At 39.0% G+C, this 14,094-nt stretch overlaps 1 protein-coding gene across 1 annotated transcript in view; it reads left to right on the forward strand.

Moving 5' to 3' along the window:
* The first annotated feature begins 425 nt into the window (after nt 1–425).
* LOC138733697 (transmembrane channel-like protein 1) overlaps nt 426–14,094 on the forward strand; it is a 60,398-nt gene continuing 46,729 nt past the window's right edge. Inside the window, exons 1-4 of the mRNA XM_069881163.1 lie at nt 426–465; nt 7,957–8,022; nt 8,157–8,529; nt 11,669–11,809. Of these exons, the coding sequence (XP_069737264.1) occupies nt 426–465; nt 7,957–8,022; nt 8,157–8,529; nt 11,669–11,809 (620 nt within the window). The remainder of the gene's footprint in view (nt 466–7,956; nt 8,023–8,156; nt 8,530–11,668; nt 11,810–14,094) is intronic.

Genomic DNA, 14,094 nt, shown 5'->3' on the forward strand with positions numbered 1-14,094 from the left:
AATACCCCCCACATGCTGAAGGGTAGACCTATATACAGCGTCAGAGTGTGCCCACGTGAACAATGTGAAACATCCTTGCACAGTAAAGCACTTAGGCAGTTAAATGTTGTTAGTCATAAGTATGTGCGTTGCAGGAGAGACTTAGTTTTTTTAGTAATAATAATAATAAGGAAGGTGAACAGTTTCTTTTGTTCTTTTGACCCTAGCATGCCAACCCTAAATAGTAAACTAAACACTCATGAAAGTTTAATCACGTAGGAAATTAGTATCTTCTTGTATTTCAGTCAGTGAAACTTCACCACTGCCATCTGTTCAGTGACAGACGGGATGATGTTGATGTGGTACACTTCATCTTGAACCACTCAACATTCAGACAACCTCTTATATAGGTAGCAGCTTGAGCAGCCCTGTGAAATACAGTCACGATGACTAAACATGAAAAGTCAACCGCCATTGAAGGAACTGGTAATTACAACTATCATTGTGCATCTTAAGCACATATTCACTTTGTGCATGCAGCTCAACAGTGAGCAAGTTTTGTTTTCTTCTTATTCTTTCTATATAGAAAATCTCCTTTGTCACAATTCATTATCTTTTGTTCAGAAATGTATTTTAATGTAATTTTGAAAGGAATTTTGGGGTGTAAGTTGGAGAGTTGTCACATAGCAGTGTGGCTTCCCACTGGTTAGTAAATTGAGAGAGTACAATGACAGCTCTGTTACTTGTCTTACTTTTGTATGTAGTTTACAGGGAAGATTAAGAAAACAAGAGTGTTTTGTGGCTTCTAGAAACTGCAGAAAGGCAGTGCCTCCTCTTCTTATTGCTTTCTGTGTTTGGTATGAAATGTCCAACATTCTTCATATTAAGTTTAGCGAGATTTCTCTACTCATACAGCACTATTCTGGATGTAAGAAACGTTTTAGTAGAATGGTAACACCTGATATCTTTTTCTGACAAAAGTGCAAGGCAAATATTTGATATGGGAAGTGCTTTCAGTTCTCATGGGCTATACTACTCTTTCCAAAATACTGGGTTTTTTTTGAATAGAACAGGCATGACATTTGCAATCTTCAGCATGGAAGAAAATTTCCAGGGACTTTATTGTAGACTGATTCCTGAATGAATCTCTTAGGTCTTGCTAAGTACCAGGGCTGGAACTACTGAACAGTGCTTTTTATATTTAATGCACACACAGTGGAACAGTAATAAAATTCCATCAATTGTGTAGTAAGATGAGCTTGTTACAGAATGTATTTCCCACCTACATGCATATCATGCATATGTATAAATTTTCCCAGAAATCTTATGCATAACTATTACTTTCCAAGGACTAATTTTAATGTTATTATGAACTCCACAACAGCCAAATCTCTGCTGATTAGAGCCAGTTGTCTGCCTGACTTTGCATTTTTTAGGTGGAGAAAGACTGCAAACAGAGTTGATTACAGAATAAAACACATCTGTTCAGTACATATCATGCTTAACAGAAGGCATCAATGTCTGGGAGAACACCATTTTTAAAAAGTGCTATCAAAAAAGCATGTTATCAGAGGGACATTCTGTGTATCTTTCAAAAATTAAAGTTACTTAAATGAGACTTAACATGTTAGGAGACTAACTCTAGAGAAAATTAATTCTATTTTAGCTTAAATCAGAATATTCCACTTTTTTCAGTAGTTAACTACTTCTTGTATCACAATGGGTCCTGCAAGCTGGTCAGATTTCTAGTCTTGGGTAGGACATAGCCCTAGATGGTTAGGTCTTTATTTGGCATGGGTAGGAAAATGAGGGTTTATTCCCAGTGTAAGACACAGTGGCCTGGAAACTTTTATTCATGCCTTACTGAAGATCAGGAAATACTGCCAGGTTTCTCAGGGAATTAGCTTCCTCCTCTGCCTTCTGTAGATTTTATAATAGCACAATCAGATTTGGCCTAAAATTCTTGCACTGAAATTGTATAATAAACTTATTTATCACTGAAGGGGAACTTTTCCTTAAGAGAAGTCCTAACGCACAGAGGCAACACTCAAAGCTCATGTTGTGTAAGTACAGCCCAGAAGGAACTGGAAAGAGAAGACTGTAATCAGATGATGTGCTACAGTTCCAGCTTGATCTATGCAAGCTCAGTCTCTGTCATTTTAGTAGGATATTTGTAATTTATACTTATCCATGGAAAACAAACAGATAATTCATGCATGCAAATTGAATGTATTCCTTTTTTTCCCTGTGGTCACAATCTATAATTCTCAGACTCTTTCCTTGGCTTGGCATTAATTAATAAACTAGAAATTTCTAACATATACATAAAATCTGATAACATTTTTTGAATTACATATTACGTTGCATACTACTGATTTTTTTTTTGTGGTAACAGCACACAGAATTCCTCAGCAGCAGTCAGTTTTACACAGTAGTAATGTGAGCAGTAATATTGCAACAGTGGGCTATACTTTATGGGGTAGTTTCAAGAATCATTATCCCTTTCACAGTGAAAAATCTAAAAACTTTGTCAGTATAAAACAAGTTTTAAATACCTGAAAAACTTGAAATATGAATAGTACCCTCTGATAAGTGATATACAAATAACTTGGGAAAATAAGGTAAGGATGTAATAGCCTCCATGATCTCCTAAATGGCCATGTCAGGTAGCATAGACTTCTATGGTTATATGTGTCGTTTTCTGTCCTTAATTTCATTGCCAGCCAACACATCAACATTTTGAGCTCTCTTCTGAGCTGTTTGATGTTCTTTTTTCACTGCAGTGTCTCACCTGCAGGTTAGCCTGAGCCCATGCTCAGGATGCCCTCCTTTAGTCTTCTCAGCTCATTTGTGGCTAGAGTCTAAAACATAAGTAAGACCTCAAGTAAAATGATAGCTTTCTCAGATTACACTTCCCTATCCTTAGTTTAGAAAGATGAGAAAGTTTCCCTTATACAGTGAAAAAAAAAAAGAAAATTGCTTGGTTTCATAGAGTGTAAGGAGCTATGGACTGTAGCTCCAAATATTCCTAATGATGTTAAGTTCCATCGGGAAGGGATACATCATGATGTATCCTGGAAGGTCTAAGGGCTGAGCAATAGTTTGCTCTGGGTCATGTAAACTCAAGTTAGCTGATTCAAAGCCTGATAACCTGGTATTAGCCCTATGAATATTAATGCTGTGAAGAGATGAGGTCCTATAAAGTCTTTTTCTGGAACAACGAATAATTCTAGATAGTGCTTTAGTGAGACTTAGTTGATTTTAGTGGAGGATTCACTGAACTTCTGATAAATAGGGTCACATGTAGATCTGTTTAAAAAAGCAGAAGACAATTATATAGACCTAAAACGACCCCACATAGTGATGACATTAGGTTTGCATCAAAGACTATCTATTTTAATAAACCAGAGCATCAATAATGCTCTTCAGATTTCCTACAGTATGATAATACAGTGCCTGAGGATTGCACTTTACTGTTTCTCTGTGTTGTGGTTTATAGAACATTTAAATTAAATGCTAACTTGCACTTAGATTTAGCGTCACCATGAAATGTAATTTGTATATCTTTCAAATACTTCTCCAATAATTCAATAAGACAGGGTTTGCCACAAGCATCTGAAGTGCTGAGTTATGTGCCGCCTAGCCTCCTGCTTTCCTCTTTGAGAAGCACTTCAGGGTTAATATACCTTAAATAACTTTCTGATAATAATGTTAAACACAGTAATGGTTATTTATTTCTATTGTTCCTCAAATACGCAACCAACTAACAACACTGTTCTTTTAATGGCATGGGCAAAATCTCCAAACACAAAAAGACAATCTTTAATACATAGTGTCTAAATTAAAAGTCTCCAGGGACAGCTATAATACTGTGGGTGCAGTGTTGGGTGGCTATGCAACTTACATGAATTCATGCATATATGCTGTCCAGGACAGATTGACATGAGTAACTTCTAGGTCTAGCCTGAGCTTCAGCTTTTATGCTAGTGACAAAACTACATAAATCAGAGTGCAAGGAAACCAGAGGATCAGAGAACTCTCCTTGGCTTAAAGACTTTTTAAAAAATAAGTCCTAGTACAATGCTTTGCACATCATACCCTAAGAACTGGAAGAGAACTCACATTCTGTGGATAAACAAGAATGAAAAAAGACAAGCCTCTAACGTTCTTCATATCAACACATTTCATCTCTATATGAGCATGACACTGTGGAGGCAGGAATGTTCTGAAGTTCGGTTTGGAGCTATAGTTTTAAATTTTTACAGAAATAACTTGAAATAACTTTTGTGGTCTTGGGTGTGCCTGTAATACACACTACTCTTCTTGCTGCATGATTCCATGTAATTACCAAGAGAACCGGGTGATCAGGCCCAGTCAACACGGGTTCACAAAAGGCAGGTCTTGCCAAACTAACCTGATTGCCTTCTACGACAAAGTGACGCGGCTGCTGGATGAGGGAAAGGCTGTGGATGTGGTCTTCCTGGACTTCAGTAAAGCCTTTGACACAGTTTCTCACAGCATTCTGCTTGAGAAACTGTCAGCCTCTGGCCTGGACAGGCGCACACTCTCCTGGGTGGAAAACTGGTTGGATGGCCAGGCCCAGAGAGTGGTGGGAAATGGTGTGAAATCCAGCTGGAGGCCAGGGACAAGTGGGGTTCCCCAGGGCTCAGTGCTGGGTCCAGCCCTGTTCAATGTCTTTATCAATGACCTGGATGAAGGCATCGAGGGCACCCTTAGCAAGTTTGCAGATGACACTAAGCTGGGTGGAAGTGTTGATCTGCTGGAGGGTAGGGAGGCTCTGCAAAGGGATCTGAACAGGCTGGACCGCTGGGCTGAGTCCAATGGCATGAGGTTTAACAAGGCCAAATGACGGGTCCTGCCCTTGCGGCACAACAACCCTGTGCAGTGCTACAGACAAGGAGAAGTCTGTCTAGAAAGCTGCCTGGAGGAGAGGGACCTGGGCGTGTTGGTTGACAGCCGACTGAACATGAGCCAGCAGTGTGCCCAGGTGGCCAAGAAGGCCAATGGCATCTTGGCTTGGATCAGAAATGGTGTGACAAGCAGGTCCAGGGAGGCTATTCTTCCTCTGTACTCTGCACTGGTGAGACCACTCTTCGAATACTGTGTTCAGTTCTGGGCCCCTCACCACAAGAAGGATGTTGAGGCTCTGGAGTGAGTCCAGAGAAGAGCAACAAAGCTGGTGAAGGGGCTGGAGAACAAGTCTTACGAGGAGCGGCTGAGAGAGCTGGGGTTATTTAGCCTGGAGAAGAGGAGGCTGAGGGGAGACCTCATTGCTCTCTATAACTACCTGAAAGGAGGTTGTAGAGAGGAGGGTGCTGGCTTCTCCCAAGTGACAGAGGACAGGATGAGAGGGAATGGCCTCAAGCTCCACCAGGGGAGATTTAGGCTGGACATTAGGAAAAAATTTTTCACGGAAAGGGTCATTGGGCACTGGAACAGGCTGCCCAGGGAGGTGGCTGAGTCACCTTCCCTGGAGGTGTTTAAGGCACAGGTGGACAAGGTACTAAGGGGCACGGTTTAGTGTTTGATAGGAATGGTTGGACTCGATGATCCAGTGGGTCTCTTCCAACCTGGTTATTCTATGATTCTATGATTCTACTGATTCTTTTTTCTAGAATTGTTTTGTAACAATATATAGTTCTGTTTGATTTAATGTTTTTTTCTTAATTTCTTCAAAATCTTTTCTTAACCATTCATATGCTTTAGCATTTAGATGATAATAGGACATAAACAGTCAGAGATAATTATTCAGATACTGTCCCCTCTAGCAGTTCCCAGTATTTTCTTTAAGCAGCCTAAAACCTCTAATTAGTTTAACACTTTATTTTACCTGAAATGTTGGAGTCAGACTATCATATTTGTTCTCTTTATACTACTAGAGTTAATTAAACCCTAATAGCTATTTTCTGCCCTGTTTAAGCCTCTATGTGGCACAGTCCATTGCCACTTTCACTACTACGTCGATATGATGCCAACTTGAGCATCACGTGCTTTCATTACTAATGCATGTTTCAATATACATGATAAACCCCCATCTGTTTTCTTGTTGTATGCATTCATCAGAATCTGCAGTGCGTCCAATCTTGCACCATTAAAGTGCTTCACTGGGAATTTCTGTTTGGCTGGAAGAGATCACCAAAAGCATTAGTTTCAATGAAGGACTATGCCCTATTGTTAAATGCAAAGTATCTCTTTAGAAATGTCTCTGTTTATCTTTGCAAGCTTTCAATAGCAAAGAAATGTACTTTGTCAAATGGAGATCGTGTTACTGTCAGCAACAGAAGGTATATATCTAAACAAACAATAGAGCACATATTTTCACGTTCCACTGATGACATTGAATGATAACATTTTTGTTATCTTAAAAAAATGTTGTACAGATGCTGTGGAAATGATAGAAAAAGTAATTACAATGGAATATTTTGCGGAGAGAACATGGACTCCCTACATATATTCCAGATTAAAAACGCCTGTAAAATTCTACATAATAACCCCTTCCCTGTTATTGCACACAGTGAAACAAGACCCTAGATTCCTTCTTGTTTGAAGCCTTACATATTTTAACACTATTCTTTGATACTGGTTAAAGCTGAGAAGTCATACCAGATAGTTAGCTACAGCAGTCCACAGGTAGATCAGCTTGTGTATACATTTTCAATGATTGGTTCACTGTTGGCTTAATAAAATTTATAAAAGAAACTAGGGAACTAGAGAATGGGTGGAGAAAGGCAGAACATAAATTAAAATTCGGAAGTATTACAGGTGAGCGAAGAAGGAAGAGAACTGTAGTTTCTTCTTGCCTGAAAAATGCAACCATGACGTGATCATGACATGTCACCTGTCCTGTCTGCATAGCGGGGAAATTAGACAACTTAATGGAATATGCGAGTGGAATGACAGCTGTCGATTTCTATTTCTATTTCTAATATTTCTTTGTCTTCTCATTAATTTCCTACTACAATGTATTTCTATATATTCCACTGATATGTCTGAAGTGCTATCCTGCATGTACAAGCTCAAAGATACCTCAAGAGAACCTATTGGCTCCTGGCTTCTCAGGTACTTGTTGAAATGCTTTTGAAGAAACATTGCTGGTGAATACCAGCAGTTTTAGAAAGGACATGTTAAATAATACATTCATAACAATATATACATAATTAATTATGATAGTAAAATACATATGAGAGAGAGGAGTATTTGTATTTCTTCTCAGTATGTGCACGACCAAATTTGAAAGTCTACAATGTAAATGAATTGGATACTTTCCTGATTATTGATTGGTAGGAGAGATGGCACCTCTTATTGAGCTTATTGAGACTGAAAGACTTAAGTAAGAGATCCAACCCAAACCAAAGACGTTTCTGAGCAGAAATACTTCTTGCTTATGTCAATAGGTTCTCTCTAGAATCTCCAGTGTTTTTATCATGTCATGAGTGGTAGAAAAAGACAGCCATATAGCATATGAGCAAGCTAGGTCAACTTTTGTAACTATATTTAGAGATCTGGATGTTGGAACTGAGAGCACATCTTGCCCTTCTTCTGGGACTGCGCTCTTCAGCCCTGCTACACCTGTGAAGATTAATGCCCTCCAGTCAGTCAAATTGGAAAATTGTTCTTTTGTTCTTTTCCTCTAATTGTAGGATATTGCTATTGTGTCTCTTCTCGAGGATTCTCCTTGTCCTCCATAGTTCTTCCATAAGAGACAGTTCTTCATGGCATCACTGAGGGTCTTACTTATTTGAGTGCTGAAGGGAAGGGTAACTATTTTTTCTGTCTTCATCTTATTTCTTGAAAATTATTTGCCATATTCAAAAAAGGTGGGTTTAAGAAATGATATAAGGGAGTACAATGCAGTAATTGCCAAGAATTTCTTAAATGCCCTGCATTCCTTTTGGAATGCGGCTGTTCCATACTTCACACACTTCACGTGTATTCGCCTTCGTTTTCACTCCACAGATGGCAGTGATGTTGACAATGAGGAAAGCAGTGCAGCTGAGAATGAAGAAAATGTTAAAGGAAAAGGTCAGTAGTATGGATTACTCTGAGGTCAGACACAAATGTTTTCTGATTATCTGTATGAATGAAGCAAGAGAAAAGTTCTCCCTCGAAGATACTGCCTTCTCTCATGTGTTGTTTTTAATTTCTCTCTACCACAGGTAGAGGGGGGAAGAGGGCAGCACCGAGAACCAGAAGGGGGCATGGCAGAGGGAGAGCCAGGCATGGTGATGAGGAGGATGAAGATGATGAAGATGGGGCAAGGAGAGCTGGGCATCGCAGGAACAGAAACCGCAGAGGACGGGGACGAGCAGCTGAAAATGAGGGCAATGAGTCTGATGCAGATGCTGAAAAAGCCAGGAAGAACCAGACAAATCAGAAATCCAAGGAAGATGATGGAGATGAGGAAGATGAGAAAGGAGGTAAAAGTGGGAAAGGCAAAAATGAGAAGAAACAGGACAAAAAGCCTGATAAGAAAGGGAAAAAAGAGAAGGCCAACAAGAAGAAAAAAGACAAAAAGAAATCAGCATCTGGGTAATTTAGTAAACTATTCTTTTAACATAAAGTCATGGTTATTTTACAGAAAACCTTCTTTCTTTTATAGCTGTGAAATACCAAAAGTCAGTATGACTCCTTTATTTATTACAGCCCAATTAGAACTAGACAGATGTATTTTTTTCTGCAGAGAAGGACTGCTAGTGGAGTGAAATGGAGACGTTCCACAAAGTCATATCCTCTTTGGTAGAAGGAAGTCAGGGATTTGCCACAAATCAAGCATAGGACCTTGGGATCTGACCAGCCAAGCCTTTCTGGGACTGCTGATACCCTAAAGATCAAATCTTGTCAGATAGAATGGGAACTCAAGCCAGGGTAACCCTTATTGTAGGTAAATTTCATATGTTTATGAGCCATTTTCTGAAAAAAAGAATGAAAATGACAGAGGAGGGGAGAAAATGACAGAGAAAGGTGGTAACAGGTGAGATGTCTCCTGCTTCTTTCTTTCCCCAAAACTAAAATCCCCCAAACTCTAAGCTGGTAACCCTCCAAAACCCCGAAGTCATAGCTTTATTTCCAGTGCAGAACTAAAATCTTGACAATTTTCACAAGATCAAGTTGTTGTTTCCCAGCCAAGTTTGAGCTAAATTTTTATAAAAGATCGGTGCCAAAATTTCAAGAACCCTGAACCAAGGACTGGGATGAGATTTTCTGATCTGTCTTCCACTCAGACCCTCTGAAATATTACTGTTCACTTTTCCAAAGCATTTAATTCAGCCTGGAGTCTTTGAAGACCTCACTGACCTAGAGTTCTTCAGAAAATGATTTTGTATTTTTCTGCCATTCTGGCAATCTCTTGCTCCTTTCTGTCCTAAGAATGGCATACAAAGGAGCAAATCGAGCTAGGCATGCTTATCAGTAGAGAGAGAGAGAGAGAGATTCTACTTCCCCCATTCAGTAACCGCTACAGTGGTTTGTGATCCCAAAGGCTTAACTGAAGGAGGAGCCAAACCAAAAAATATAGTGAGTCCTGCTGTTGCATTTATTTGTCCATGATCCCATTTCAATATATGTTACTTCATTTACCTCTCCTACCAGAATGCCTAAAATCTTTCTTTGTGCTGGCTCTTCACTGCAGTGACAATTATACCCCCTGTGCAATTTCCTGTTGCAGCAACAAGCCTCAATATGTCAATCCATTTTCCTTTGCTTGTTATTTTCTTCCATTGTAAACTATTACTGAGCATTAATTACCAACAGACCAGAAAATAATAATTGAATAATATTGAATGAGGCCACAAAGTTTTTGCTTGTCTTCCAAAGTTCTTAACATTAAAATTTGTGTTTGAGCTAAATAATTAGAAACTGCTACCCTGGATCAAGACTTTGTTCTTGAAGTAATAATCATAACACTCGAGGAAAAACTGCGGGTGATCTGGAAGATACCTCAAGAACATTATATTTTTAGGCTTTTAGGATACCAGTTGACAAGTTTGTAAGTAATAATAGTAGAAGATTTTAAGAGACTTTAAAAAGAAAACGAGAAACATTGTAGGAAAAAAGGAAAATAGGCTGGTGATCAGTTCAGCTGTGATTCAGATAAAGGTTTTGTGCACTTTCAGGATAGAAGATTAGATTAGATTAGATTAGATTAGATTAGATTAGATTAGATTACATTACATTAGATTACATTAGATTACATTAGATTAGATTACATTAGATTACATTAGATTAGATTAGGACTGGATATTAGGAAACATTTCTTTACTGAAAGGTGAAGCATTGAAAGAGGCTGGCCAGGGAGGTGATGGAATCACCATCCCCAGAGGAGTTAAAAAATGTATAGATGTGGAGCTTTGGGGCATGGTTTAGAAGCCATGGTGGTGTTGGGCTGTCAGTTTGACTTGGTGATTTTAGAGGTCTTTTCCAACCTTAACAATTCTATGATTGTGAGAGAAGCGTGGCAGCATAAAAATATAGCCTGTCTAGCAAATCCATGAGGAATTATCAAAACAAGTGCTGCGTACTGTTGAAGAGTACATCTTGCCATGTAATAAATAAAAATGTAGTTTTTTAATTGCTGAGAAAATTCAGCAGAAAAAAGCATGAAGAGACTAAAATAAGGAGTTGAGAAAGAAAATAATGAAAAATCCCTAAATAAAAAATAAAAATAAAATTAAATATGCTATTATTCCACAGAGCGATAATGTTGCATTTGCTGCCATCATTGTGGCAAAAAGAAAAGCACAAGAAAATATAATAAGAAACAAATACAAACAAATGCATGAAACTGCTTTTACTAAGGGCTCACTTAGTGGTATTCATCACTGCCAGGTTTTTAGGGCAGGATGTCAGAGTCTAATTTTTTTTATTATTGTCATTTTCCTGTTTACTGGCATAAGAAGAAGAGATGCCTGTTTCTAATGATTTCCTAGATGCTATTATGTGAGATATATGATTTATCACTGAAAAGGATATCTTAGTAGGTTTTAGGAAAGTGGATCTTCCCTTAATCAGCAGTGGTTTCCGAAGATACTGCAATCCAATGCATGGAAAAGAATTTCAGATTACAATGACAACATATCTGGTGATGCTATTACTTTACATTATTACATTATTATGCTTACTCTAAATGCTAAGAAATATCACAGCCTTGCTGCAATGTGGCTTTGAATTTTTGCCCATCTCTGAAATGTTACTTCTTTATCAGTGGATGGGCTGTCATATACTTTTTAAACTTGCCTTTACTGTGGCTGTGGTATCTCTTCTCTTTCCTGGGACACACTGAAGTGAGGTGAACAAGATCATTTTTATGACTGCAATTACAGTGTTCTCACTTGTTCATTGTGAGTTTGAACTGGACTTTGGTTAGTTAGGAGGTTGGTTAGTCCTGCAGGAACAATCAGAGACTGCCAGATCCTTCTTCAAGAGCACTAGCCACTCTCCAAGGGATGCTATGGGTGCAGTGCTGGCTCTGCTGCAGCTCTGAGCTTTGTGTGCAGGCTTTGCCTTTCATACTAAAATTTATAGCAAGTCATATGAACTGTGTCTTCCCTTTCGTGCAACATTTATCTAGGGCTAAAATTTAATGAGAATTAACACCAAGTATGTGCTTCAGTGAAAACTTCAGTCTCTTCTGTGTTCTGGTGATGGTTTTTGTTCCTGCTTTTGTTTGAAGCTCTGATTCTGACTCTGAGGAGGAGATGATTACAGAGGAGGAATTGGCCAAGCTGAAAGAAGAGGTAGAAGAGAAAAAGAAACTGATCGCCACTCTACGAAACAAGCCATGGAAGATGAAAAAGAAGTTGTCTGTCTTGAAGTATGGTTTAATTTCCATAGTTAATATCTGCCATCCTACTTTCACTTTGTACTGTTTTTCTGAACAGCCTCTTTATTTCTAGACCTACAGACACAATTAACTTCAAACCACCTCAAATCTCTCTTTCACAGGACGTCCTTTCACAGAAAGTGGAGGTAAATGGTATTGCAGGTTATAGCTTTTTTGTCTCTGTAGTCCTGAAATCAAATATGAAAAACTCATATCTTTTTTGAGTTTCAATTACACTCTCCTGCAAAGTAGTTAATTTTCTTCAGTTAGGTTGATGTTGGGAAAATCTTCACTTGACAAGTTTAACATCTCATTTAAGAAAAATTATGCAGTTTCTGGAATACCTTAAGATTGCTGGGGTGGGAAGAAAGAATTTATTTTTCTAGTCTAACTTTTTGGGAAGAAATTTTTTTTTAACTTGTCAAAAAGCAAACTGAATGTAAATTGAGCTCACATTTTAATGTATTTTTAGATATGTCATACATAAAACTGTATTTTGCCCTAGCAAACTTCTCAATAGATTTTCATTAAGGCTAAAAATTAAGTTTTCATTTACAGTTAAATTTCCACAAGCACAGGAAACCAGGTAAACACAGAGAACTTGATTCTTCTGCCAAAACTGTTATGCTCCTCTGTTTTGAATAACTAATTTACTACAGTAGTGCCCAACCACCTACAAAACTTATGGTTGAGTTTTTTTAGACACATCTAACATAGAAAAGATGGTCTCTCTTCTGCAGTTTCTGATATGTGAAAATAGACAATGGCAGGAGGGCACATATGAAATACTGTGTAGAAGGTCTACAGATTTTTCCTTCTAGAAGGTAAGGTAATTTTGTGAAGAATACAGTTGCAAATAGGAAGGGGAATGTATATTGTCAAAGAAGGTGAGATGGAAGAGGATAAAAGACATCTGAGTACATAGGAGATGTAAACTGGAAGCATTGTGGAGGTAAGGGAAATAGAAAAAGAAAGATGAGTAGGTGAGGTAATCAGGTTGAAATTACTTTGGTTTGCATAGCATATAATTGAAGAGTGTCCTTGTACATAAAGTTATGATTTACTGTATACTTACTGTGAACAGACCTTCTATTTTTATAGCCATTCTTCTAACCCAGCATTCTTAGCAATTCCTTGTTCCTAGGAAGCTTCCTGTCTTGGTACAACCCTTGGACTATTATCCATTATTGCTTTTCCATGTGGGTGGCAATGAGGCTTTGGGGTGCTGATAGATGAGAAGCTCAACATGAGCTGGCAATGCACGCTCACAACCCAGGCAGCCAACCATATCCTGGGCTGCATCAAAAGAAACACAGCCAGTAGGTCGAGCGAGGTGATTCTGCCCCTCTATTCCACTCTTGTGAGTATTGTGTCCAGTTCTGGAACTTCCAACCTAAGAAGAATATGGAACTGTTGGAACAGGTCCAGAGGAGGGCTACAAAGATGATCAGGGAGCTGGAGCACTTCTACTGTGAGGACGGGCTGAGAGAGTTGGTGTTGTTCAGCCTGGAGAAGAGAAGGCTCTAAGACCTTGTAGTGGCCTTCTTTTACCTGTAGGGGGTGAGCAAGAAAGCTGGGGAGGAATAGTTTACAAAGAGATGTAGTGATAGGATGAGAGGAAATGGCTATAAGTTGGAGAGGGGAAAGTTTAGACTGGACATTAGGAAGAAATTCTAAATGATGAAGGTGGTGACACCCTAGAACAAGTTGCCCAGGAAATTTGTGGATGCCCCCTCCATGAAAGTGTTCAAGGCCATGTTGGATGGGGCCTTGAGCAGCCTGGTCAGGTGGGAGGTGTCCCTGCCCATGGGAGGAAGGGTTGAAACTGGATGATCTTTTAGGTCCCTTCCAACCCAAACTATTCTATGATTATATGATCCTATAAATCTGCAACATGTAGTCCAAGGGCCATCAAAAGACACTTCAAGATCTTGGGATGGTTGGTAATGGAAGCTGAGCAGTGTTAAGTTTTTCCTCCATCCTTCCAGTTATGGGCAGAAATACTTGAAGAAACAGATGGATCCAGTCTATTAATATATGATTCTGTCTCTGATATCTCTGGCAGAATTTTGAACTTCTTGATAACAAAATGGTCTACACAGCACCAGGCCTGCTGGTGGTGGACACAGTTCTTCTGTCTCAAAGGGAAAAGAGATCGGCACGCCTGAGTCAAGACCTGCTGGTCAAACTAAAGGGCAAAAATTAAATGTGCAGGCAGTGGAAGCAGGGACAGGTATCGTGGCAAGAGCATAGGGATGTTGCCTGGTTATGTAGGG

The sequence above is a fragment of the Phaenicophaeus curvirostris genome, chromosome Z (assembly GCF_032191515.1).
Source record: "Phaenicophaeus curvirostris isolate KB17595 chromosome Z, BPBGC_Pcur_1.0, whole genome shotgun sequence".
NCBI lineage: Eukaryota > Metazoa > Chordata > Aves > Cuculiformes > Cuculidae > Phaenicophaeus > Phaenicophaeus curvirostris.